The following is a 25,722-nucleotide window of genomic DNA, read 5'->3' as shown; positions in this document are numbered from 1 at the left end:
TCCCTTTGATATATAACTTGAGTTGCTGCTATGTATGGTATAATCTTCCTAAGTACATCTTAAATGTACAGTGAATTTGCTCTTTTCTCCACCTTCCCCCATTATGCACTTTGCTGTATTTGTTGCACCTCAACTTGTATCAAGTTTACAACAGGGATCATGTTTCAGTGTGGGCTTTGTGTGGATTTTAAGGATCTAACTCCTTTAAAAAGTTAAGGTAATGAGGCAAAGTTTCCCATGATGGTTCAGTTAGGGGTCAGGTGAATTGATTTAAATCTGAATTATTGAAATTGCAGATTTTAATTATGATTTAAATCAGCAAATGGGAATGAGTTAAATAATAAATGTAAATCTTGATTTAATCTTTTTGGTTCTTTTCCTAAAGAAAATTTGATTCTTAATGGTTGGTAACCAATAAAGCATGTTGATTTGCAACTAAATATACTCTAAGCTAAATTTGGTGCTTCATTTGCTAACCAGGAGAATACACTGTATCTATGCACATTTATTTACAGTTATATATAGCTCATCTTACATTTATTCAGATTTAGTTTTTTCATATTTTATTATGTTAGAAAATGTGAATGATGCATTTGTAAAATACTAGATTATTAATTTTTATTTGTGATTTATGTCAAGCTATATTTGGATGAAAATTCAAATACCATGTCTTTCAAGAGTTTAGAGCTAGTTGATCTCATCCACTCATATTGAGTTTTATTCATAGATTGGCAGAGGAACACAGGTTTTCCTGCTTTTTTAATTCCCATTTTGTTTCTTAACTTTGAATGAACTAGTCACTGAATTGAACTAGTTGAATAAACTGAAATGAAGAAGATATTCTCTCTGCACCTTCAGAAAAGGCTATCATTGTGAAAAGTTGGTTTAACACATAACATACTCTGGTTCCAGCTGCTTAGCCAGTGACTTCCCCAAGTTCTGGGGTTTGACTTTTCTAAAAAGCTTGCCAACAAACGTAATGCTTGAATTTTTTAATTAATTTTAATTATTTTAATAAATTATAGAAGTTTAAGCCTAATAGGTGGTCATAACTTCAAATTTAATATTAAATAGGTTTATTTAAAAAAATCTGTATTTAATTTAAATACAAAAATCCAAATATTTATTATAATCTTTTTTAATTCATCCTGAATAGGGGATGCCTTTCTTTTCTCTCTTCTCTTTGTAAGCTGAAGAGTTTCATTGTAGAGTGCTCCTCTTTTCCAAATCTAATGACTTTTGCTTTGCAAAAATATCCCATTTTCTGACATGGCATGGGATAAATTGCATTGTACACATCTGAGGAGGAGAGGCTGAGGGACCATCACATCACCAGAATGCAAACTGTGTCCCGTGAACCAAAATTGTGACATGGGGTTGCTACCAGACTAAAGGATATTTTGTCTGATGCTTTTCTTGATGCTTCTCAAGTACTTTCCTGAACAAGACAAGCCCTGAAACATCAAAACAGAGAAAAGGACAGCAAAATTGGAGGAAACAGTGAAAAGCAGGGGATGGTAGTACAAGAGGTCTGAGACACAAAGCTCAGATACTATGGTGGTAGAAACAATTAAATTGCTATATAAAACCAGGGTTCCCCTGCGCTAATGGGAGCTTCTGGAGAAGATAATGGATCTTCCTTGACTCTTTTTATCTTCAGAAATTCTAGAATGAAAAATGTTGACACCTGTGGTGAAGACTGCATGCTTCTGGTGAGAGGAAACTAAAATGGAGGTAGAGGGGGTGGGAACTGAAGGATAGGAGCTACCACTTTATCTCTGCTTCCCTGCTTCCTATATGTGGAGTTATAAGGAGGGTGATAAAAATCAATGATTTAAAAAAAAAATTATTTTTTTGTATTTAAATCGGATTTTTTTTGATAAAATGCTTTTTGAGGGAAAAACCTATCTAAAGATAGCTTTAATTAAGATACATTATAGCTCAAAGATATCTCATCATGGAATAGGGATTATAAATTCTAATTCTATTAGGGTTACCATACATCCGGTATTTTCCTGGACATGTCCGGCTTTTTGGTAATCAAACCCCTGTCCGGGGGGAATTGCCAAAAAGCCAAACTTGTCTGGGAAAATACCTGCCGGGCACTTCCCCTCCTGCGACTGCTCTGCTCCTCCCCTGACTCTTTGGCTCTGTTTAAGAGCCAAGCGCTCCGGCTTCGGGCAGCCCCCTTGCCTCCGGACCCTCCACCACCGGAGCAGAGCAGCTGGAGCCCGGGAGGGGAAGTGCCCAGCTGGTGGCTGGGGTCCAGAGGCATGGGGGCTGCCCAAAGCCGGCACGCTCAGGCAGCTCGGCTCTTAAACAGAGCCGAAGAGTCAGGGGAGGAGCAGAGCAGACGGAGCCTGGGAGGGGAAGTGCCCGGCCGGGGGTGCAGGGTCCGGAGGCATGGAGGCTGCCCGAGCGCTACCAGCTTCACGGTTTGCCGGGCAGCCCCCAGACCCTGCGCCCCCGGCTGGGCGCTTCCCCTCCCAGGCTCCAGCTGCGCTGGGGAAGCGCCGGCCAGGGGCGCAGGGTCTGGGGGCTTCCCGGCAAACCATGAAGCCGGTAGCGCTTGGGCAGCCCTTTTCGCGTGACTGGGAGGAAGGAGGGGGAGTTAGGGTGGGGACTTTGGGGAAGGGGCAGAGTTGGGGCAGGGCTGGGGGTGGGAAAGGGGCGGGGCCAGGGCCCTGTGGCGTGTCCTCTTTTTTTTATTTTTTAAATATGGTAACCCTAAATTCTATAGTATGAGACAATATATTCATGTAATGTTTAAGAAAAGTTTTGTAAATGAGTTCCAGTAGTTCATGGTTTAGAGACCCAATTTTATGGGGTTCCAGGGGCTTCTGTATAGATTATTTAGGTTAATCTTTCTATCTACCCAATGGGACTCAGTGCTCAGTCTAGAAGATACCATCAGAGATGCTTAGTTTTGCAGTTCTCAAACTGTGGATTTGTCTCCCCAGAAGTAACATGCTTGTTAACAGTAAAAATGTTTTTAAATAAATAAATAATATATAGAGGTGAGAAATAACAGATCTCAACCCTGTTGTCCCTCTGCAAATTTGTGTACACAAAGTCAATCCCTTACCTCTCTCTAAAAGTGAAAAGTTTCAAAAAGTTCAATGAATAGATTGTTGGGGCGGAATAAATCTGGACAAGGAGGAGAAGTCTGGAGATAATTTTGAGAAGGAAGGGACAGACAGTAGAAACAAAATTGAAACTGTTTGAGCAGCATATTCCAGAAGTCTTGAGGTCTTTCTGAGGATAACTTTCATTGATTTGAGATCTACCATACCATTCTCTCACTAGAAGGGAAAACCTATAATGGCAGCAGGCTGTAAAAGAGACCCAGTTTGGGAATAGAAACCATTCAAGAAATGTATGTTTGCTGCCGATGTTTTAAAGAATATCACACCAGTGAAATGGTGGAAGTCACTTAAGCACTTGGATTCAGAGACTCTTGAAGCGATATCACTTTTAACAGCAGTAGCTTTTTCTGCCGGTGTAGAAAGAATACTCCTCTACCCCGATATAACACAACCTGATATAACACATTCGGATCTAATGCAGTAAAGCAGTGCTCGGGGGGGGGGCTGCTCAGTCCGGTGGATCAAAGTAAGTTAGATATAACGCGGTTTCACCTATAACACAGTAAGATTTTTCTGGCTCCCGAGGACAGCGTTATTTCGGGGTAGAGGTCTGTTTTCTTCCTTTGGACTAATTAATTCCAAATTGAGAAATCACTTGGGACCTGAAAAAGCAGGAAAGCTTGTTTTTCTTTTCCAGATTATGAACAAACAGGAAAATGAAGGTGAAGACTGGGTTAGCTGCTGAAGCCAATATTTTAAGTTTCTCATGTTGACCTGGCTGACAGTCGATTTATTTTTTGTTTTTGTTTTTTTAAAAATTCATTAACTATTTTAGTTAAAAACAATTTTAACAAACTGTGGAAGCAGAGAAAAAACAAACCTGATTTTAAAAAAACTTGAATGTTTAACTAAATTCAAAAATTCATATGCTTGTTTTGTTAAAATATTATATGTCTGCTGTTGAAGAAAAAAATTCAGAATACATAATGTTGTTCTTGTTAACTAAAACAATTTAAATGTCTGTCTGGTGATGTTCTCCTCCTAATACAGCATAGCAAGAAAATCCTCCAAATATTAATAATCACCTCCCAATGACTTCATAAATATCTGCTTCAGTTACCTTTAGTAAATGAAATAACCAAACAATCATTCATTTTCTGATATAACTGTAAAACTAATCTGAAAAGTTTTCAAAATTAATGACTTTAAAAATGTATAGTGTGTACCTTCTAAAAATGAAACCTACATCTACCTAAATCTACATCTGAGTTGTGAAGAATATGTATTAAGGTTATAACAACCAACAAGAATGCACTTTTATGTAGGAATCCATGATTAAATCAAGTCTTCCTGACTAGTGATTTAAATCATGATTTAAATCAATTTGATTTAAATGAAATCCACCGTGGTTATAAGGATGATCTTTCACCTGTGGGAGAAGAAAGGAATGTCCATGAAAGTTAAATTTAGAATTATAATTCCCTTGGACTATTTTTTTCTTCTGTTGCTGTGTGATGCCTCAGGAGAGGGGCATATACCCAACCTACATATGCCCAAAGATTTTGTGACAAAGTAGAATGTACAGGATAAATAAGGACCAATTTGAATTGCAATATTTGTAATAATTCCAATCCTACAATTTTAAAATGACACCTATTGATAACACGTTTTCTTTCTCTCAAATACAGCTGTGGGAGAACAAGCTGATGCAGTCCAAGGCTGTAGATGGGTTTCATTCAGAAGAACAGCAACTTTTGCTGCAGGTTCAGCAGCAGCAACAGCAGCAGCAGCATCATCACCACCATCATCATCATCATCCACAACCACAGCAGACTGTGCAGCAGCAATCCCAGACACAACAAGTCCTTATTCCTGCATCCCAGCAAGGTCAGACTGATTCTCTATTGTGCCTACATGAAACTCTCTGTGGTTTCAGCAGACCTCATGTTCCTTGAAATTTGCAGAGTTATACCCTTTTATTTAAATACCTGAAACAAGGTTTGGTTTAAGCAGCAGTGTCAAAGAACAGGGAAGCTAAAGAAAGTTGCTGAGGTCAAATCACTATGGATTCAGTTAGGATTGCCATGTCACCTTCCTGGGATTCTAATGTAGGTCATCACTACAGTAGAAACATGCATATCTGTGGAGTGCAGATATTTCAATGTAAAGAACAGCTGGTACAACCACATGCTTTGAATCGCTAGTCCCTTACCTCCTTCCTGTAACTTTTGTCCAGATCATATAGAATTGATGTTTTGTTTCTTTTATTTGTAGCACCTCAGCAGCAGGTTATTGTGCCAGATTCAAAGCTGATACAGCACATGAATGCATCAGGCATGGTAAGACTCAGAATTAGAACTTTGTACAGTGCTGTAATGTATTTAAATAGTGAAGGTAAAAGTCTGATATGAGCCATCTCAAATGCCAAAAAACAAACCAAGAGATACTAGCAGAAGATGGCTCCTGTCTCCCTGATTGCTAGGCTGATAACACATGAGCTATTTATCCAGGGCTTGCAATCGACATTACCCAAAAGAACCATAGTAGTGTGAATTCATTGTTTCATTTATTATAGTGCTATACATATTTAAACAGTATGACGGGAAATATTTAGAGTGAATTTGGTTGTGTGTAATATATATATTCTCACAGCAAAATGACTGACCAAGTATTTTTATTTTATCAACTGCAGTTGGTTAATAACATAGTCAAAGCATCCTGATTGATTAATAATTAAACTACACAGTGTTTTAATATCGTGCTGCAAAGAGCCACAGGAGACGCATTAAAGAGACATTTGCGAGTCTCAGTCTGAATATCTCTGGGTTAGACTAAGATTTTTTGAGGATCAGCTAATACTGATACAAATCTGTATGACAACAATCCCAGGAGGGAATGACTTCACATGTGGAAAATACTGTTACCCTGGTGCAAGTCTTATGTTGTATTTACCAGATGAAGAATGACATTGCTCAAATATTATAAATAATAAACTCATAAAAATAATGATACTGACTGTATAGGAGTTTGAATCTGCCTTTCTGGTCATTATTTATTTCAACTCATTTGTTATTGCAAAAGTAAATTCACAACTTTTCATCCTAACCATTTATCTATTCCTTACAATTTTGTTTTTGTAGTCTAACTTTGTCTCTCTTGCTTGACATCAAGTTTAGGCTATTCTCTTGCAGCCCAAGACAACCAAAACACAATCTGTGCAAGTTAAATTCAGTTATTTATTTAGATTTAGAACTCCATACTAAAGAATATCCATCTAAAGTAAATTTAAAAGCACAATAAATAAAGTTGCACAATTAAGGCAGCAGCAATTCATTTGCTCATTGTCAGATAGTTTGCTGATCTTCTCTTCAAAAGCCTAGATGCACTGACTAAACAGCATGATACAAAGGCTGAATGAAAACTAAAACTGACTTCTGCCTCACTTTCCTTGTAAATTCCACTGAATAGCAGCAGAAACCGGATTTTGCCTGTTACCCTGCTGAGTTTCTTCTCCAGTTCTCATTCAGTTGAGCCCAATACTATACTGTAAAAAGAAAGTTTATGTAGCTATTTAAACGTGCTCTTCTTAGCGTGCCGCCTGAAGCTTTTTAAAAAAAACTACAAAAAAAACCCTACTTTAAGGAATCTGTCCAATTAGGGCTCTCTAAAAGAAATGTTTGACTAAAGAAAACTCTTAAATCTGTACTGAGAATGGATCAAGCAATCACAGCTTGTTTATTTTAAAGGCAAGAAAAAAATCAGAACATGATGTAGTAGTGTCCTTTCCCCTGTATGTCAGAAGATGTGGGGTAAAGGGACAGCAGAAAAGCACTAGCTTGCTTCTACTCAATGTCACCCTCCGGGAGGTTCTGATTAACAATTACATCAGTCTGCCAGTAAAGGGAGATCTGATTCCTTACCAACCAGAAACAGACACACAAGGTTGGTGAGGTAATATCTTTTATTGGACCAACTTCTTGTGTCTCTACTATCATGGGACCGACACGGCTATAACTACACTGCATAAAACAAGAAATGTGCATTTTTACCCAATAGTAAAATTTAAATCCATTTTGCATTTTAATTTTTCATCAACATGAAAAATGCAATAGTATCCTCCAGCATTTCAGGTATTACTATTAACATTCTGTTTAAACTTAAACCTATAGTAGGGCTTGGTAGAATTGTCAAACTGCCCAAAGTTTGATTTGGAGTGACATTTGACTGCTAGTTGGAACTGTTTTTGACAGTCAGCATGGGTGAAATTAGTTCTGATGTCATTTTTTAATGTTTATTTTTTGTACTAAGATGAGAGACTGGGATCATATGGACTAAAATCATTCATTTGAGGTCGATTTACAGTTCAAACCAAGGTGGACCCATGTGTTAATTTGCAGACATTAAGCATGACTTTCACAAACATCTTCGCGTTTGGTCCAGAATACACTTTGGTCACTTAGTTTAAACTTTGAAATAATCCCCAAATGTTCTTAATATCTATTTGATCCTTTTTGTTTAAATGGTCAAGAGGTGTCTGTCATGAATTTGTTATGACAACTGTGTGTGTTCTGTTTAGTTTTTATATTACTGTGTAGCTTCACAGTAAAATCAAATCTAGTATAACGAACACATCTGTGTTGCTTGTTTAAGTTGTTAAAAATAGTGAACACAAGGTATTGATGCAGGCTCTCAGGCCTTAATTCTTTATGCAGACAATTATCTGAGTTCAGCTTCCTCAGGGCTGATGCCTTTAGCCGTTGACCTGCTTCTTGGCTGTATCCCAAGGCTAGCTAACTGCGCCAATGTAGTCATTCAGCCTCCTAAAATAAAGCCTCTCTGTAGCCGCCATGGCCTGTTGTGTTGAGGAATAATTCTGGTTTTAGAGAGTCTTAAAGAATAACAACAAATTTGTCCATAGTTTTCTACAAATCAGGTTGTCTTTTAGATGCAATAAAAATAACTTCAAATCCAGAGTCACTTGCAGAACTTACCTTTCAGTGCTAGGTTGCATTTCATTGCAATCCATTCCAAGAATTTTCTTGGCATCAAGAAAAGATTGTACTGCTTAAACTTTATCCCAATACTTCTCTGTTGCTTTTATTTTTGTGGAATGTTTCTTACCTGAGCAAATATCCAAACTCTTTTGGTTTATTTAATAAATAAAAAAAAAAAAAAAAAAATCAGAGTTCTCAAAGTTCAGTGATTCTGTACATTTTACTTCACAATATTTTAGCCACGGGTGCCGGAGCCCTCCCAAAAGTGGGGGGTCAGGAACCTGATTCCCACCCTCCCTGGCCAAGCCAGAGCAGGGCCAGCTAGCCCTCCCCGCCATCCAGGGAGTGGGGTGGAGGGGAGGCAGCCCCCTGCCGGTGTCTCCAGCCCCCAGGTTCCCCACCCCAGGCAGGTGGAGGGACCCAGGCTCCCCACAGCTGCCCGTGCAGGTCTCCCCTACCCAGCTTTGGCTGGTGGGGGGAGGCCCTCGGAGCCATAACCCGGCCATGATAAGAGCTGGGCAGGCAGCTGTGGGGAGCCGTGGCACACTTTCCACCTGCCCTGGGTCAACGCCGCGGCTCCTCACAGTCGCCCACACGGTTCTTACCGGTGCGAGTTGTGGATCCTCTACCTGTGCTTGGCTGGGCAGGGAGTGGGGATGCAGGCTGAGGGCTGCTCTCAGCCCCCCCCGCACTCCGAGCAGGTGGAGCGTCCACCACAGCTGCCCGGGCTCCCGGGCAGGGCTCCACACTGGCCTGGTGCGGGGGGTAGGGCCTCGGGGGAGGGGGGGAAGAAGAGGGGAAAAGGGCATGGTGCACCCCAGTGAAAAGTGGGAGGGCCCTTGTGCTCACCCCCCTCCCGTCCCCCCGCCCCAAAAGTTTGTTGCCACTGATTTTAGCTTAAACTTAGCATAGATGATCCAGGAAAAGATCACACATGACCTATTTATTGTATTCTACAATATGATCTTGTCTAGAAAACAGAAATAATTGCACTATATTCATTGAGTATGGTGTCAGTTATCAGATGATTATATGTTGTCTTGATGTTCTTTAGGAAACTCGTAGGAACTTACTTTCTTTTACCCTGGATATTGGCATTATTCCAGGATTTGAACAATTAACTTTAAGCCTTGAGTTTTTTTCTATTCTATTAATCAGATAATGTATTCAGAGAGGCTGGTTAACTTTAACTTGGAGAGCTGGGTGTAGAGCTCCGCTACTCAACAGCTGGCCAGCAGAGGGAGCACAGATGAACAAAACTTATTCCCAGAGCTTTTCTGGCAAACTTGGAAATAAAGCAGAATTGAGTTGACTTGTGATGCACGTAGAATGAAGGGAGACCATCAAAGCAGGCAAATAGAAATCAGAAAGATTTTGCTTCTATGATAGCTAATATATGCATTTTATACTATTACTCATCTTCCTTTTAACATCACAGAAACTTGCTTATGAGTAAATGTTGTTTATCTATAGAAGCTATGGTGATTGTGTACATTTGTCCTACTTCACCACAACAGATGCTTATTCTTTAATCCTCAGCTAGTGTGTTGTGATGCAAAGCATTGGCAGTAATGCTGGCTGTTAAAAACAGGTCTCTTATCTTTCAGAGTGCAGCTGCCACAGCAGCTACGTTGGCTTTGCCTGCTGGTGTTACTCCTGTTCAGCAGATACTTACAAATTCAGGTACTTACTATAACATTAAATGGATTATAGACAAGCTATTTGATTTGCAAATCGTAATTTATTACATTTAATGTGAAACATTTAAAAATCAGGAAGGAGTTTTGTAGTAAAGGGAGTCTACCATACAGTTCTTGAGGTATATGTATTACAGTGCTACTTTACCAGCATAAAACTTTAAAAGATTTTATTTAATACACTTCCAACAGTATTGTTTTTCAGCTATTTACTATTTGAAAATATAAACATTATATTAAGAGACGGCTTTAAAGACTGCTATGTTTAATGAAAATAGTTTGTCTGAAATAGTAAAGTTGAGGTTAATAACAGTGTAGAAATCTGATTCAGAGCAGAGGTGAAACTTCCAGATCTTAATACAAGGAAAAAATTCCTCTTTTAGTTTTTCAGGAAGACAAGTGTATACCATAGTATCAATCACAAATTATTTATGTCATGGCCAGCGATCTTTCTCCACCTATGAAGTGCTGCCCTATAGTTAAAGACTATGTTTTAGTCACAGGTGTTTTAGTAAAAGTCCTGGACAGGTCAAGGGGAGTAAACAGAAATTCACGGCCCGTGACCTGTCCATGACTTTACTATATACCCCTAACTAAAACGGGGGTGGGAGGGGGCAGTCCAGGGGCACCGTGGATGCTGGGGGGCGTGGGGTGTGCCCTGAGACCCTGCTGGTGCTGGGAGGGGGTGCACAGCGGTGCACAGCCTGGAACCCCCGCTGGTGCTGGGGGGGAGGGTTGACAGGCTTCCTACCCAGCTCTGCATGTCCCTGCAGCTCCTAGAGGGAAGGGCGGGCAGCGGCTCTCCGCGTGCTGCTCCCACCACAAGTGCCGGCTCCGCAGCTCCTATTGGCCAGGAACCGCAGCCAATGGGAGCTGTATGGGCGGGGCCTGCAGGCGTGGGCAGTACGCGGAGTCCCCTGGCCCCTCCACCTAGGAGCTACAGGGACATACCGGTGGGAACCAGGGAGCCTCCCATCCCAAAGTAATGCCACACCTCTGCCCCTAGCCCAGTCCCCCACACCCTAACTGCTTGGGCAGCTCCTGAGCCAGCACTGGCCACTGCAGAAGTCAGAGGTCACGGAATCTGGGGCCTCCGTGACAGACACACAGCCATACCTATAGTGTTTTCTCAAATGGAGGGGGAGGGTGGAAATGCACGGATTCCTAGGGAGATTGTGCTCCCAAGGTTCAGTTCTTTACATGTGTGGATCCTGACCACTGAGTTTATGCTGTAGATGGAGTCAGGAAGCTAAACCCGTTCTTAGCAGGATATGATGGAGGTGAGGGTCATCTGGATATCACTTCAGTTCCTCCTTTTGTCTTTCTGATAAGAAAGTGGAAGAGTTGAAGCTGGGGTATGTTTTGTCTGCAACTTTATACCCATTGTACAGAGCTGGTGACCATCTTTACAGGCATCTCAGCTGCAATGAGATGAGACATGGGACTATTGCATGTTGTCTGTGAATTCGGGATAAGGTGGTAGGACTGTGCCATGGGTAATGAAAGAGACGGGGATAAAGAGAGACTGTATCATGGAAAGGAGGGATGGAGAAAGAATTGCGTAACACTCAGACTGAAAAGAAAAAGACACACAATACATGGAAAGAAAAGTAGTTTAGATATTATGGAAATCAGGGACATGCAAGAACCTAAATAACAGAAAGTGGCATTAGAGAAGGGAAAGGAAGATGAAAGTGAACAGACATAATAAACTGTTACTTAAAGTAGTTGATGCTGACATTTTATAAAGAAAAATAAATGAAGTTAGAGGATGTATTATATACAGACTTGTACAAATGGAGCTCAAACTTCGAAGTTGTAAGTTCCAGAGGCAGGGAAGGTTCCCCTTCTGCTCTCAGTACTAATCTGTCCTTGCTAGGCTTTTATCTACAGAGCATAAGGATATTGCTGAAAAGCAATTTAAATATTTTTTGCTTCGGAATTCGTTCTCCACTTGCAAAGCCCATCAGTTTTGGCATCATGATAGTCTTGTTGCCTGTACTTAGGATCAATACTGCAATCTATCTACCCTTCCCCTGTGCTGTGGATTTATTCGAAGGGCAGTCGCAGCAGTTAGTTTGCATTTTCTTCAGTCACCTTTAAAAATGTGAGCAGGTAACTATAATAAAAGCCAAATATAGAGTATAAGTATATACTGCGTTTGAATTGCTCCCCCTCGGAGCATTTGCCCTTCTGACTCCTGGCACATGAAACCCTAGAAGCCCATTCCAAAACAGTCAAGGACCAAGGGCTTGAGCTCTTCTTTAACCATTCCCTGTCCCCCTTAGTGCCCTCAGAACAAATTGCCACACTCCCTATCTACCTTAATCTAAAGCTGTCTCCTTACTCCAAATGTTAGAAGTAAATTTAAGAATGTAAGCTTAGAATATTCACATGTCACAACGCTGTCTAACAGCCCTGATGAGGTCTGCAAGGGACAACTTGAAGTCAACCAGGAGGTAAAAATGGCTGGGAAAACAACAAATTGTGTTTTTTTTTTTTTGTTCGAAAACAAATCCAGTAGTTTTATTATGTAAAAAGACCAATCTAAATTGTGAAGTGTTTTCTGTCTGAAACAGCTTTTAGTGCTCGCAGTCATGGTGCTTTTGTGGGGGAGATGCAGAGCAAAAGAATCTTTGAAATTATTTTCTTTTGGAGTGAAGGCCTAGTATAAAAAGCCACTCATACCTGCCTTCTTATACCTTTTGTTTGTCCCAGTCATGGGTCAGCAAATTTTATCTCCCTTGTATCTCTGTTTTCCTGTCAAGCATAGTAAAGGTGGTGAAACTGAGAAACTGTAGAATAGCAAGAGACACAACTATATTTTACAGGATTGTTTGCCATATACACAAAAAATGGTATTCTACACAGTGCGACTGATCATCTTTTAAGGTAAAAATATTATTCCCTTGCCACCACCACCTCCCAAAAAAGTGGAATGGATTTTATCAAATTTCTAAAATCCTATAGGAGTTGTTCTTCTATTGGCCTCATCTTGGCCTTGTCAGAGGACAGAAATTAAAGAATTAGCTATCCTTTAGTGCAGTCAATGAAGTTAGTAGACTCAGTGGAAAAAATGCTTGGGCTTTTCACATGTTTTGTTAAAAAGAAAAAGATAGTTTCCCAACACTGAAATGTACTCAATGCTGGAATACAGCATCTGTTTAACAGCGGATAGAAGCCTACACAATAGGATATAAAGTGTAATTTCTTTGGGTATATCTACATTATTGGCTTCTGTCCTTTTAAACAGGGACCTTGCAGAAACATGAAATACACTCTTCATATGTAGGGAATGAATATTCAGAAGATTGCTGTGCTGCTTTAGTGAGTTAATCTTTGGCCTCATGTGAGACCTTGTATCACCTGTTAGCAACCTGCCTGTTGTCTCTTTCCTAAACTACTCTTGCCTTATGCCCTTTGTAAACATATGGTTGGGTTTTAGAGTCCTGTCCAGAGCTTTGAAGACTTGTTGTTTTGAAGCTGTAGATGTGGTGTGTTTAAAGTATTAAAAATAATAAAAATTCTCAACCTGTTATTGGTGGAAGTGTAAGATGAACTTTCTATCTTAATTATGCTCAGTCTTTTTCCAGGTGACCAACTTTAAAAAAGATGATAATTTTAGATGTGGATTTTTACATTTTAAGTGGTTTTGTTTTCATTGCAGGCCAGATCCTGCAGGTAGTTAGAACTGCAAATGGAGCTCAGTATATCATTCAGCAACAGCAGCCAGTGGTTCTACAGCAACAGGTTATACCACAGATGCAGCCGGGTGGTGTACAAGCTCCTGTTATACAGCAGGTAAAGAGGGACATTTTGAATAAGTGGGCTCATACTTAAAACTAACCCAGTAGGAAGGTTTTCCAGTTGTTCGCATTTTTAAGTACAAGGGTGTGTGTTCTTTTGTTTGAATTGTATGCCAATAATGGCTCTGAAAAATTGACAGAGCTTCATAAAGAAATGGGGATTTAAAAAATTTATTTGATGCCTTAAAAAAATCCGTATCTTTGGTTTCTGTGCAGGATCTTCCTACCTGATCTGCATCCAGTGTTAACTTTAAAAAAAATTGGTATCACAATATTAAAAGTGAAGTTATAAAAATCGTTGTTTACTTTTTTGTGTTTGATAACTGTTTGTGATTGTGTTCTTTGAAGTAGTATAAAGAAGTGACAGGTTTCAAATGTTTTCAGTAAGTAATTATTTTGTTAGTATTGTGTGTGCACGATTGCTAATATAAAATCCTTTTGTCAGGTTTTGGCTCCTATCCCTGGAGGGATCTCCCAGCAGACAGGAGTGATTATTCAGCCGCAGCAAATCCTATTTACAGGGAACAAAACACAGGTCATACCCACAACAGTGGCAGCTCCTACACCGGCACAAGCACAGATTACTGCTGCCGGTCAGCAGCAACCACAGCAACAGGCGCAACCACAAGCACCACTTGTACTCCAAGTTGATGGAGCTGGAGATACATCTTCTGAAGAAGAAGAAGATGAGGAAGAAGATTATGATGATGATGAAGAGGAAGACAAAGAAAAAGATGGAGGTGAAGATGGCCAGGTTGAAGAGGTAAAATTTGATAAAATGTTTCTAAAAGATTAGAAAATATTTAGACTTTAATGTTGACCTTTCCATAATTTTGAGGCAAATACCCAAAGTTTAAATAGGGAGTAGTCAGAGCACAGTACAAGTTAGGAACTCCAGATTGCTAATTTCATCTGATAGATTTTGGGAGGGGAGGTGGTCTGTGATCTTGGGCAGGTCTACACTACCGCTTATGTTGATAGAACTTAAGTCACTCAGGAGTGTGAAAAAGCCACACACCTCCTCCCCTGAGTGGCACAGGTTACAGCAACCTAAGCACAGTCCACACTGAAGTTACGTCGCCTCTCACGGAGGTGGAATAATTATGCAGATGGGAGAGCTCTCTCCTGTTGGCATAGAGCGTCTTCACCAGATGTGCCTCAGCAGTGCAGCTGCACCAAAGTAGCACTTCCATGTATTAAATTTAACTATTGCAAACGGCTTCATAAACATCTTCAGCAATGAAGAGATTATAAAAGAAATAGTAGGGCCCAGAATCAAGTCGCAAGTGGCATCCAGTCTTAATGTGAAGAAACCAAAAGATGGAGATTCAATCATTTCTCTTGTTCCATTGGTTAATCACCATCGCTATTAAAAACTTTTGCCTAACTTCTAATTTGAATTTGTTTGGCTTTAACTTTCAGGTGTTAGTTCTTTTTATGCTTTTGTCTGCTAGATAAGAGCTCTTCAATAGCCTTTATTTTCTCTCTATGAAGGTACTTAGGCACTGTAATCAAGACACCGCTCTTCTTTTTGATAAACTAAACAGATTGAGCTCATATGGCAGGAGATTTAAAGGTATTTTCTCTTGAGCTCAAATAATTTTTATGGTTCTTTTCTGCGCCCCAATCCACTTTTGCAACATCCTTTTTAAAAAAGTGGACTCCACATCTACGCAGCATTCCAGTATCAGTCTCATTTTTGTCATATACAGAGGTAAAATCACCTCCCCACTTCTACTTTCCCCTCTTTATTCCCTCCAAGGATTGCATTAGCCCTTTTTGCCACAGCTTTGTACTGGGTGCTTGTGCTCAGTTGCTTGTCCATTGTTACCCCTAAATTCTTTTCAGAGTCATTGCTTTCCAGGATACAGGATTCCCTCATTCTGCAGGCATAGCCTATATTCTTTATTCCTAAATGCATAACTTTGCACCTGTCTTTAATAAAATACATTTTGTTTGAATGGACTCAGCTTACCAAATGATCAGGATTGTGCTGTGTGATTGCCCAGTCATCATTATTTACCACTCTGCCAATCTTTGTCTGCAATGTTTATCAGCAGTAACTTTATATTCTTCTTCGAGTGATTGCTCATTTGCTTTCCACTATAGGTGTGCGTGCTCGCTATGTGCAGCGGTGCCAGAAGTTTTCCCCCTAGCAGTACCCGTAGGGAGCGCCCCTAGTAACTCCTGGAGTGGCGCCTCCGTGGCGTGGTATAAGGGGGGGCTGTGTGCTCCCCCCACCCTCAGTTCATTCTTGCTGCCAGTGAAGGTACATTGGAACTGCTCTGCTCCAGCTTGGCTGCAGCTTCCCTCTTGGACTCTGTTAGTTAATGGTTAGTAGTACCTGTAGTTGAAAGTAATTTAGTTTAGAGTTAGTTTAGTGCGCCTGGGTCGGGGCATGCCCGGTGCCCTGGGCTTTAAGTTGTGCAACACTTGCAAGCAGCTGATGTCTGTGAGTGATCCATGCGCGGACTATTTACGCTGTCTGGGGGAAACCCATCTCAGCGATTGCTGCTAGATTTGCAGATCCTTCAAGCCTCGGACCAAGAAGGAGCGGGACATTTGGCTCCAAGCCATTTTGATGGAGTCAGCCTTGACTGTGACACCGTTGCGCCACTACGAGTTGGCACTGAGCACTACGGCATCCTTGTGTGGCGACCCTTCGGTGCCTTCCACCAGCCGGCACCACTCCCTGTCAACGGGACACTCCAAAAAGGCTAAGAAGAGGTCTTCTTCACCGAGACGGGTGGAGACTAGACCCACGTTGGGCAGTACTCGGTCCCCATCAGCCTTCCGGCCTCCAACTCAGGTTGAGTGGAGTAGCCCGGCCCACTCTGAGCCAACCTCCCCGGATGTCTGGGTGCCATCCACGCTGGAGGCCCTGCAAGCGGCCTGGGACTTTGTCTCTGCCGGTACCAGGGGCACCGCCACCATTTGCTCCCCAGTCCAGAGGCAAGCCACCACTTGGATCCCTGCAGTTGCCGACTGGACGGTACCATTCACGGTCTAGGGAAGGTTCCCGACACCATTCCCCGCTCAGCGACCGCCTTGTGCACAGTCCACGCCGGTCCCCATCAACCCCCACCAGGTTGTCTGGCTGGGTACCGACTGGAAGGGATTCCAGGCACTGCTGTGCCTCGAGGGACTGTAGACCTCATGAGGAAAGCGTGCCCCGTCGGTACCAGGACAGACGGCACCAGAGGTTTTTGTCTGCGAAAGCCCTTCGCGGTACGGGCATTGATGCCGTTCCCGTTCTTTGTCTCGCTCGAGGTCCCTGCCGTGGCACTGCTCCCGTAGTCCCAGGGGTCGATCGCCAGCACCTCACCATCGCGGATCCGCCCATCAGAGCCAGTCGCGGAGCAACTGCTACTGGCGGTACCCCGTTCCTCCATGCCGGGATCACGGTCCTATGGTTGGCACCGTTCCCAACACCACTGCTCGTCCCGGGATAGCAGCAGATTGTATGCCAGTCCGGCCTCTCTTTGCAGTCGTCAGTCAATGGGCCAGGCTAGTTAGGCTGAATAGCCTGCTCTGCCAGTGCCACAGCAGATGCAGTGGCACCGAGCTCCTTGGCCGACACCATGGTACCAATGGGCCCCGTAGCCCACAACGCAGCCCCCGGTGGTGGCTCGCTTGGTGGCCGAAGCCTTGGAGAGATCGTCGGCCTCCCTTTCTCAACCTCCCAGGAAGGAGTCGGTGGAGCGTTCATCCCCGGTCCTGCGCCCGGAGGGGGACCAAGCGGTGGACCTGCGGCACTGGTGGATACTCAGAGTACTGCACCCCATCCTCATCCTCCCCAGATGAAACGATCACGGCCCCTCCTCCGCCTGTCCCGCAGGAGGACTCTAAAGCCCACCAGGAACTGTTGAAAAGGGTAGCATCAAGCCTCAACCTTCAAGCCGAGGAGGTGGAGGAACCCTTGGACTCCCTCTTCCACGTCCTCTCGACTTCAGCACCGGGCAGGGTGGCTCTCCCACTCCATGATGGGGTGGCAAAGATCTTGAACGCCTTGTGGCAAACCCCGGCTTCCTTGCCCCCTATCTCTAAGAGGGCAGAACGGAAGTACTTCGTGCTCACCCAGGGGCATGAATACCTGTACATCCACCCTGCCTCCAACTCAATGGTGGTTGAGTCGGTCAACCACAGGGAGAGGCAAGGCCAACCAGCCCCTACTCCTAAGAATAATGACTCGAGAAGGCTGGCTCTATTTGGGAGAAAGGTCTATTCGTCCTCAAGTTTCCAACTGAGGGTGGCGAACTACCAAGCCCTCCTGGGGAGATATGAGTTCAATTTGTGGGGCTCTCTGCCTAAATTCGAGGACTCCTTCCAAGAGCGTGACAAAAAAGAGTTCAAGGCTTTGATGGAGGAGGGTATGGCTGCTGCCAGGGTTTCCCTTTAATCAGCCTCAGATGCCGCAGATATGGCTGCAAGGTCTATGACCTCCACGATGTCAATGAGGAGGGCGTTGTGGCTCCTGTTGTCTGGGTTGTCCAGCGAGGCACAGAACTCCTTACAGGACCTTTCGTTCGATGGCAAGGCCCTGTTTGCGGAACAGACAGACGTGAAATTGCTTGTCCTGAAAGATTCCCACACAACACTAAAGACCCTTGGCATCTGTCCCAGCCCTGGCCAGGACCAAGTTTAAGCCGCAGCAGGCTCCCACCCAAGCCACCCACTCTAAATATGAGCCCCCCCTTTATAAAAAGTCTAGGGGCTATAAGAAACACCCACAGAGGCAATCCCAGTCTGCACCCCAACCTGGGCTCTCCAAGGGTAAACAGGCAGGAAAGCATCAGTTTTGATGAGACGCCCTGGATGAGATCATACCAGGGATCCACCCGCAATAAAGTTTCCCTTCTCCAACCGGTTGTGTGCTTTTCTCCCCGAGTGGTCGCAGCTGACCTTGAACCAATGGGTCCTTAACACCATCTCCCGGGGCTACACCCTCCAGTTTACTTCTATCCCACCCACTCACCCACCATCCTCATCCCTCTTCAGGGACCCTGCTCATGCAGGAGGTGGGGCGGCTCCTTGGCTTAGGAGCGGTGGAGGTGATACCAGCGGAGTTCAGACACAAGGGGTTCTACTCCCGCTACTTCCTTATCCTGAAGGCCAAAGGTGGGCTCAGGCCCATCCTGGACCTGCGAGGCCTGAACCAGTTCTTGGTAAAGCTCAAGTTTCGCATGGTCTCTCTGTCCTCCATTATCCCATCCCAAGGACTGGTACGCCACCTTCAATCTACAGAACGCCTATTTCCACATTCATATATTCAAGGGACACAGCCGTTTCCACCGTTTCACATTTGGGCAGGAACACTACCAATTTACGGTCCTCCCGTTTGGCCTGTCCACTGCTCCCAGGGTATTCACAAAGTGTATGTCTGTGGTAGCGGCCTAGCTCAGACGTCGCGGGGTCCAGATCTTCCCCTATCTCGAAAAACTGGCTGGTCAAGGGGAGCTCCAGGTCGCAGGTACGAGATCACGTGACGCTCCTCTTGTCCACGTGCGCCCCTCTGGGCCTGTTGATAAACGACAACAAGCCCACGTTAGTTCCGGTGCAGCGCATAGAGTTTATTGGGGCAGTTCTGGACGCGACGTCGGCCAGGGCCTTCCTCCCACCGGACAGATTCGAGACCCTAAGGGAGCTGCTCAGCACAGTCACAAGGTTCCCCGTGGCCAAAGCCAGAGCATGCCTCCAGCTCTTGGGTCATATTTTGGCATGCACATATGTGGTTTGCCATGCCAGACTCAGGATGAGGCCTCTCCAGCTCTAGTTGGCCTCGGTGTTCTCCCAGTCCAGAGACAGGATGGACAAAGTCCTCACAGTGCCTGAACCAGTGATTGCCTCTTTGCGATGGTGGTACTCCCCGGGGAACATGCTCTATGGGGTCCCATTCAGGGGCTGGCCCCCATCCGTGGAGCAGGTATCTGACGTGTCAGACATGGGGTGGAAAGCCCGTGTGGGGAAAGTTCAGACCCAAGGTCTGTGATCCGTGCAGGACCTTGCCCTGCATATAAATGTCAAGGAGCTCAGGGGGGTCCATCTGGCATGCGTGGCCTTCTGCTCACACCTGGAGGGCAGAGTGGTCAGGGTTCTCACGGACAACATGGCCTCAATGTTCTACATCAACAGGCAAGGTGGGGCCCACTCCTCTGCCCTCTGCCAGGAAGCCTTCAGGCTGTGGGACTTCTATATAGCCCATGATATTTGCCTGGAAGCCCACCACTTACAGATGCCCGGAACTCTCGGGCGGATCGCCTGAGCTGAGACTTCTCTCAGCATGAGTGGTCGCTGCACCCAGAGGTGGTGCACAGGATTTTCCAAACGTGGGGCACTCCTCAGGTGGACCTGTTTGCGACACAGCAGAACCGCTGGTGTCCCTGCTTCTGCTCGTGGGGGGGCTGGGCGGGAGGAACGTTATCTCCAATGCCTTCCTCCTGTCCTGGTCGGGCCACCTTCTCTATGCCTTTCCCCGATCCAGCTGATTGTCAAGGTCTTGGAAAAGATAAAAACGGACAGGGCCCAGATCCTCCTGATCGCCCCGGCGTGGCCCGGGGAACATTGGTACAGTACTCTCACGAGCCTGGCAGTCGCCCTGCCGTGGCCGTTGCCATACCGTCCAGACTGCTATCCCAGAACCAGGGCCGCCGCCTCCATCCCAACCTAGCGGCACTCCACCTCACAGTGTGGCTGCTCAATGGTTAGGCCAGGAGGAGAGGGCTTGCTCAGAAGGGGTTCAGTACGTCCTCTTGGAAAGCAGACAGCCCTCCACACGTCAGGCCTACCTGGCAAAGTGGTCTCAATTTTCCCCATGGGCAGCTGATAGCCTGTGGCTGCTCCGATTCAGCTCATTTTAGACTACCTCTTTCACCTTAGAGCCCAAGGCCTACCGCCCTTGTTTGTCAGGGTGCACTTGGCGGCCATTTTGGTCTTCCACCCGCCGGTGCAGGGCCTTACAGTATTCTCCCATGCCATGGCTGGACGATTCCTCAAGGATTTGGGTCGTCTCTTCCCGTATGTTAGGCCCCCAGTCGCACAGTGGGACCCAAACTTCGTGCTGACCAGGTTGACAGGTCCCCCGTTTGAACCGCTAGCTACATGCTCCTGGCCGCACCTCTCGTGGAAGGTAGCCTTCCTGGTGGCAATCACATCCACTAGATGGATCTTGGAGCTCCGGGCCCTGACCTCTACACGGTGTTTCATAAGGATAAGGTCCATCTCCGCCCTCATCCTTCGTTCCTCCCCAAGGTGGTCTCTGCCTACCATATGGGTCAGGACTTTTTCCTGCCGGTGCTCTATCCCAAGCCCCATGAGTATAGTGAGGAGCACCACTTCTACATGCTGGATGTGAGACGGGCTCTGGCTTTTTACCTAGAACGTACAAAGCCATTCAGGAAGTCCTCGCAGCTGTTCACCTCGGCCGATCTCCACTTAGCGGCTCTCCAACTGGATCACCTTGAGTATTTGTACCTGTTATGACCTGGCGGGAGTCCCCCCATCGCTGATTCTGAGGGCGCACTCGACTAGGGCGCAAGCCTCATCGGCTACCTTTCTGGCCCATGTTCCCATCCAGGATATTTGTAGGATTGCCACATGGTCTTCGGTTCACACGTTCACCTCGCATTATGCGACCGTCTCCCAAATCAGGGAGGACGCCAGGTTCGGCAGGGCTGTACTCCGTCCTGGGTGTCTGTGAACTCCTACCCACCTCCAACAGATATAGCTTGGAATCACCTATTTTGGAATACACATGAGCAATCACTCGAAGAAGAAAAGACAGTTACCTTTTCTGTAATTGGTGTTCTTTGAGATGTGTTGCTCATGTCCATTCCATATCCTGCCCTCCTTCCCCTCTGTCTGAGTTGTCTGGCAAGAAGGAACTGAGGGTGGGGGGAGCGTGCAGCACCCCTTATACCGTGCCATGGAGGCACCACTCCAGGGGTCGCTAAGGGCGCTCCCCTACGGGTACTGCTGGGGAAAAATTTCAGGCACCAGTGCACGTGGCAAGCACACACACCTATTGTGGAACGGACATGAGCAACACATCTCGAAGAACACCAGTTACGGAAAAGGTAACTGTCTTTTTACTTCCAGATCACTAATGAAAACGTCAAATAGTATTGGGCCTGCTGAACCCACGACCCCCACTCAGTAATAATTTCCCATTGAAAGCTATTTTTTGAGATCTCTTACTTGCCCGGTTGTTTATCTATTTAATGTGTGCTCTATTAATATTGTACAGTGCTAACTTTTAAATCAGAATGTCATGCAGTGCTAAGTCAAATGCCTTACAAAAGTTTGTAGTACATCTACAGTTACTTTTATCAACCATCAGGGTGCATTTGATTTACATCACTAGTCAGGAAGACTCGATTTAATCATGGATTTCTATATCAAAGTACTTTCTTGTTGGTTGTTATAACCTTAATATACATATTCTTCACAACTCAGAGGTAGATGTAGGTTTCATTTTTAGAGGGTACACACTATACATTTTTAAACTGTGATTTATATTGAAAACTTTTCAGATTAGTTTTACAGCTATTTCAGAAAATGAATGATTGTTTGCTTCAATTACCTCTGGTAAATGAAATAACCAGATAGTTCACCTCCCAATGACTTCATAAATATCTCCAATTCAACAGGTTAATCATTACTATTTGGAGGATTTTCTTGCCATGCTGTATTAGGTGGAGAACATCACCAGACAGACATTTAAATGTTTTATTTAACTAAAACAACAACGTTATGAAGTCTGGATTTTCTTCTTCAACAGCAAACATATGTCTCTTGCTTCTCACATTTATCTCCAGACTTCTTCTCCTTGTCCAGATCTTTTCCGCCCCCAACCATCTTCTATTCATTGAACTTTTTGAAACTTTTCACTTTTAGGGAGAGGTAAGGGATTGATTTTGTGTACACAAATTTGCAGAGGGACAACAGGGTTGAAGTCTGTTATTTCTCACCTCTATATATTATGTATTTATTTAAAAACATTTTTACTGTTAACAAGCATGTTACCTCTGGGGAGACAAATCCACAGTTTGAGAAGTGCAAAACTAAGCATCTCTGATGGTATCTTCTAGACTGAGCACTGAGTCCCATTGGGTAGATAGAAAGATTAACCTAAATAATCTATACAGAAGCTTGTGGAACCCCATAAGATTGGGTCCTTAATCCATGAACTATTGGAACTCATTTACAAAACTTTTCTTAAACATTACATTAATATATTGTATCATATTATAGAATTTCGATTTAAATTAAAAAAATGATTTTTTAAAAAAATCATTGATTTTTATCCACCGTCAACCATACTCGTAATCTCACCAAAGAATGAAATCAGCCTTGTTTGACAAGACCTATTTTCTATAAGTCCTTGTTGACTGTCATGAACTATGTTCCTGTCTTTTAATTCTTTATCAGTTGACTCCTGTATCAGCATTTCCATTCCCAGAATTCATATCCGGCTCCCTGGAGTATAGTTACCTGGGTTATCCTGCTTGGCTTTTTTGAATATTGACAAAATATTAGCATTGTTCTAGTCTTCTGGAATTTCACTGATATTAAGATTTATTAAATATAACCATCAGCAGACCACAGATCTTCTCAGCATTATGTTGCTCTAGCCTCTTTTCACTGTTGTCAATCTGCTTTATAAGGAACTCATTCCAGTTCTGTGCATCAGATAGCTCACTTCAATACACCCACCATCTGTGAGAGTGGAGGAGGTAGGGCATCCTCTGGTATAAAGAAGCATGTTTTCTTTCTTGGATTGAAGGGAATACTATACCAGCTAATCAAGAGCTAATATGGTTGATGGGGTTTAAACTTGCCTTGCCCTGTGCCTCTTATAATTAACCCATAAAATGAGAAAGCAATGGCGAGGGAGTGTGAGAGACTTTTTAGGAAAAGGATGTCATGTTTTCAATAGTGATTTATCAAGTAGCATTTAAAATACATGCTGTTTACATAAGATTATAAAAACGCATTCAAATGTCACTGGAGCTTTCTCAGTATAGGCAAATGCCAAAGTCATTTTGGAAAATGGGACGTGGGCACAGTAACATTTGGAGCTGCCCTGGGATAATTTATGAATACTGTATAATGTACTGGTTATTGGGGTGTTTACTGTATGACTACATTGGCTTAGCTGAACAAGAACCTGTCTGATTAACACAGAAAGAAAAAGAAGGGTTCAAGATAGGCCACCCCCAGCAAACACTACAATTGTTAAGGGACCATGTCAGAAACATTGGCTCTGAGGACTCTTGTATAATCTCCTGCTGAGTCTAGAGGACTGGTTTTAACCAGAAGGGCTTAAAGCCCCAAAACACAGAAGAACAAAAAAACTATAGCAGGGGGGTTGTTGTCGGGGAGCCAGACTGAGACACAGGTATCTGGAGATGCTAGGCCTGCCTAGGTTACCATCAGGGAATAGGTAGCTTTTGGGCAAGATAAACATGCATGTAGGCTATTTATTTCTTAAAAGCTTTGTTCCAGTTGGTAAAATAAACAATACTTTTGGTTTAAGAAGGCTGTCTGCTCACTATATTCACCACTAGTCACTGTCTCCTAAAGGGAAAAAATGCAGGTGCCCGAACTCAATCAGACTAACTAGGTAAGAACAGTTAGTATGTAGGATACGGTAGCCCAGATACAGTCTGGGAATGGGAGAATTGTGAACTTCCAATCAAAGATCGGGTAAAGGCGGAGACCTGACAAGTGAGGTGGTGCACTCTAGAGAGACCAGAAAGGGGACAGATGTCAAGCTAGCCCTATAATCATGACAGGCATATCAAGTTTTATCTCAGAGCTTCATTCTCCCCGCACTGAACCCGTCATTCATGTTATAACCAGAGCTTATTTTCATGCAAATGATCAAAATATCTATAATCTTTAATAGATGGGAGTCAGTTTATGATAAACTATTTGCAAATGTTTCTTTTAGGAGCCCCTTAATAGTGAAGATGATGTGAGTGATGAGGAAGGACAAGAGCTGTTTGATACAGAGAATGTTGTCGTATGTCAGTATGATAAGGTAAAATCTCTAAAAACAGAATTTATATGAATGTTACTTTTCCTTGTTCCTCTTTCTCTGCTCCCCATCAAATCATGAATTTAAGCTGTATTTCGGTGTGTGTATACATGAGGCTATAAATATCTTAATGTTTAGTGTGATCTGATATTGTATATTTTAACATGTGAAAAGGATTGGTGAGATGTTCAGCTGGATTTCCCTCCTTCGTTGTTTGGCTGAAGATTGGGTTCATAGGACCACAATGTATTGATTACATGAAAAAGACTCTTTTTACAGTGGAAAAAACTAAAACTTGAATGAATTTTTTTTTAGACTTTTAAAAACAAAACAAAACAGGAAAAACACCTGAAGTTGTAATGTTCATTTACAGGGTCCTAGACCCTGCTCTAATTGCAGATTCAATATGAGGGTAGATAGGCTGGTTGAATTTTGTTCCTATATTTTCTGGTGTTTTGAAGTAGGTTAGTGCTTAATCTTCTGAGCAGTATGGTTCTTCTCCATATGTTCCAGTTTTGGGCACTGCACCGTTTAACAATTTCATATGTGAACTACTGGTTTGGATAGCTTTATTAGATTCTTCAGAGGATGGGGCACACTTAATTAGACTAGAATGCAAATCCTCATTACTTGGCCAAGCAGGTTTCCACAAATTTACCTGTTAACATTTCAATCTGGTGCTTTTCACTTCAGCTGTCATCTTTAATGATTTTTGGCTAATCTTGTGTTAACATACTAAGAGAATCCACCAGAAAGTCTTCAAAGTAAAATAAGCGCCTCTGCCTGGCAAATAATAAACACTGGACTCTTTGAAAACGTGAAACTTCACTTTCCTTTTGTGGAGGATAGTGATAAGTTAAGCTATTTGCGTGAGCGAGAAACTCTGGGGGGTCTTGGATAGTCACTACTCAGAACGTGACACACTTCCTTTTACATTAGTGTTGTCAAAGAAAATATCCTTTGGGCAGCTGGGAATCTGGAAAATTGTGTGCTCAGGTGTTCTCTCGTTTACTATGTTGATGGGTGAAATATTTTGAATGGATGATGAAAACCCTATTTATCCCTAAAATTACTATGTATGTTGAGCTAGTTGGACGATTA

General features: G+C 43.4%; 1 protein-coding gene across 1 annotated transcript in view; it reads left to right on the top strand.

Moving 5' to 3' along the window:
- The window catches only part of GTF2A1 (general transcription factor IIA subunit 1), a 42,379-nt gene that overhangs the window by 10,405 nt on the left and 6,252 nt on the right, over positions 1-25,722 (top strand). Inside the window, exons 3-8 of the mRNA XM_054024863.1 lie at positions 4,775-4,973; positions 5,361-5,425; positions 9,688-9,763; positions 13,445-13,578; positions 14,029-14,346; positions 24,535-24,624. Of these exons, the coding sequence (XP_053880838.1) occupies positions 4,775-4,973; positions 5,361-5,425; positions 9,688-9,763; positions 13,445-13,578; positions 14,029-14,346; positions 24,535-24,624 (882 nt within the window). The remainder of the gene's footprint in view (positions 1-4,774; positions 4,974-5,360; positions 5,426-9,687; positions 9,764-13,444; positions 13,579-14,028; positions 14,347-24,534; positions 24,625-25,722) is intronic.

This window comes from Malaclemys terrapin, chromosome 4 (genome assembly GCF_027887155.1).
Source record: "Malaclemys terrapin pileata isolate rMalTer1 chromosome 4, rMalTer1.hap1, whole genome shotgun sequence".
NCBI lineage: Eukaryota > Metazoa > Chordata > Testudines > Emydidae > Malaclemys > Malaclemys terrapin.
Note: the sequence above shows the minus strand (reverse complement) of the source record. Positions and strands in the feature narration are given on the sequence as shown.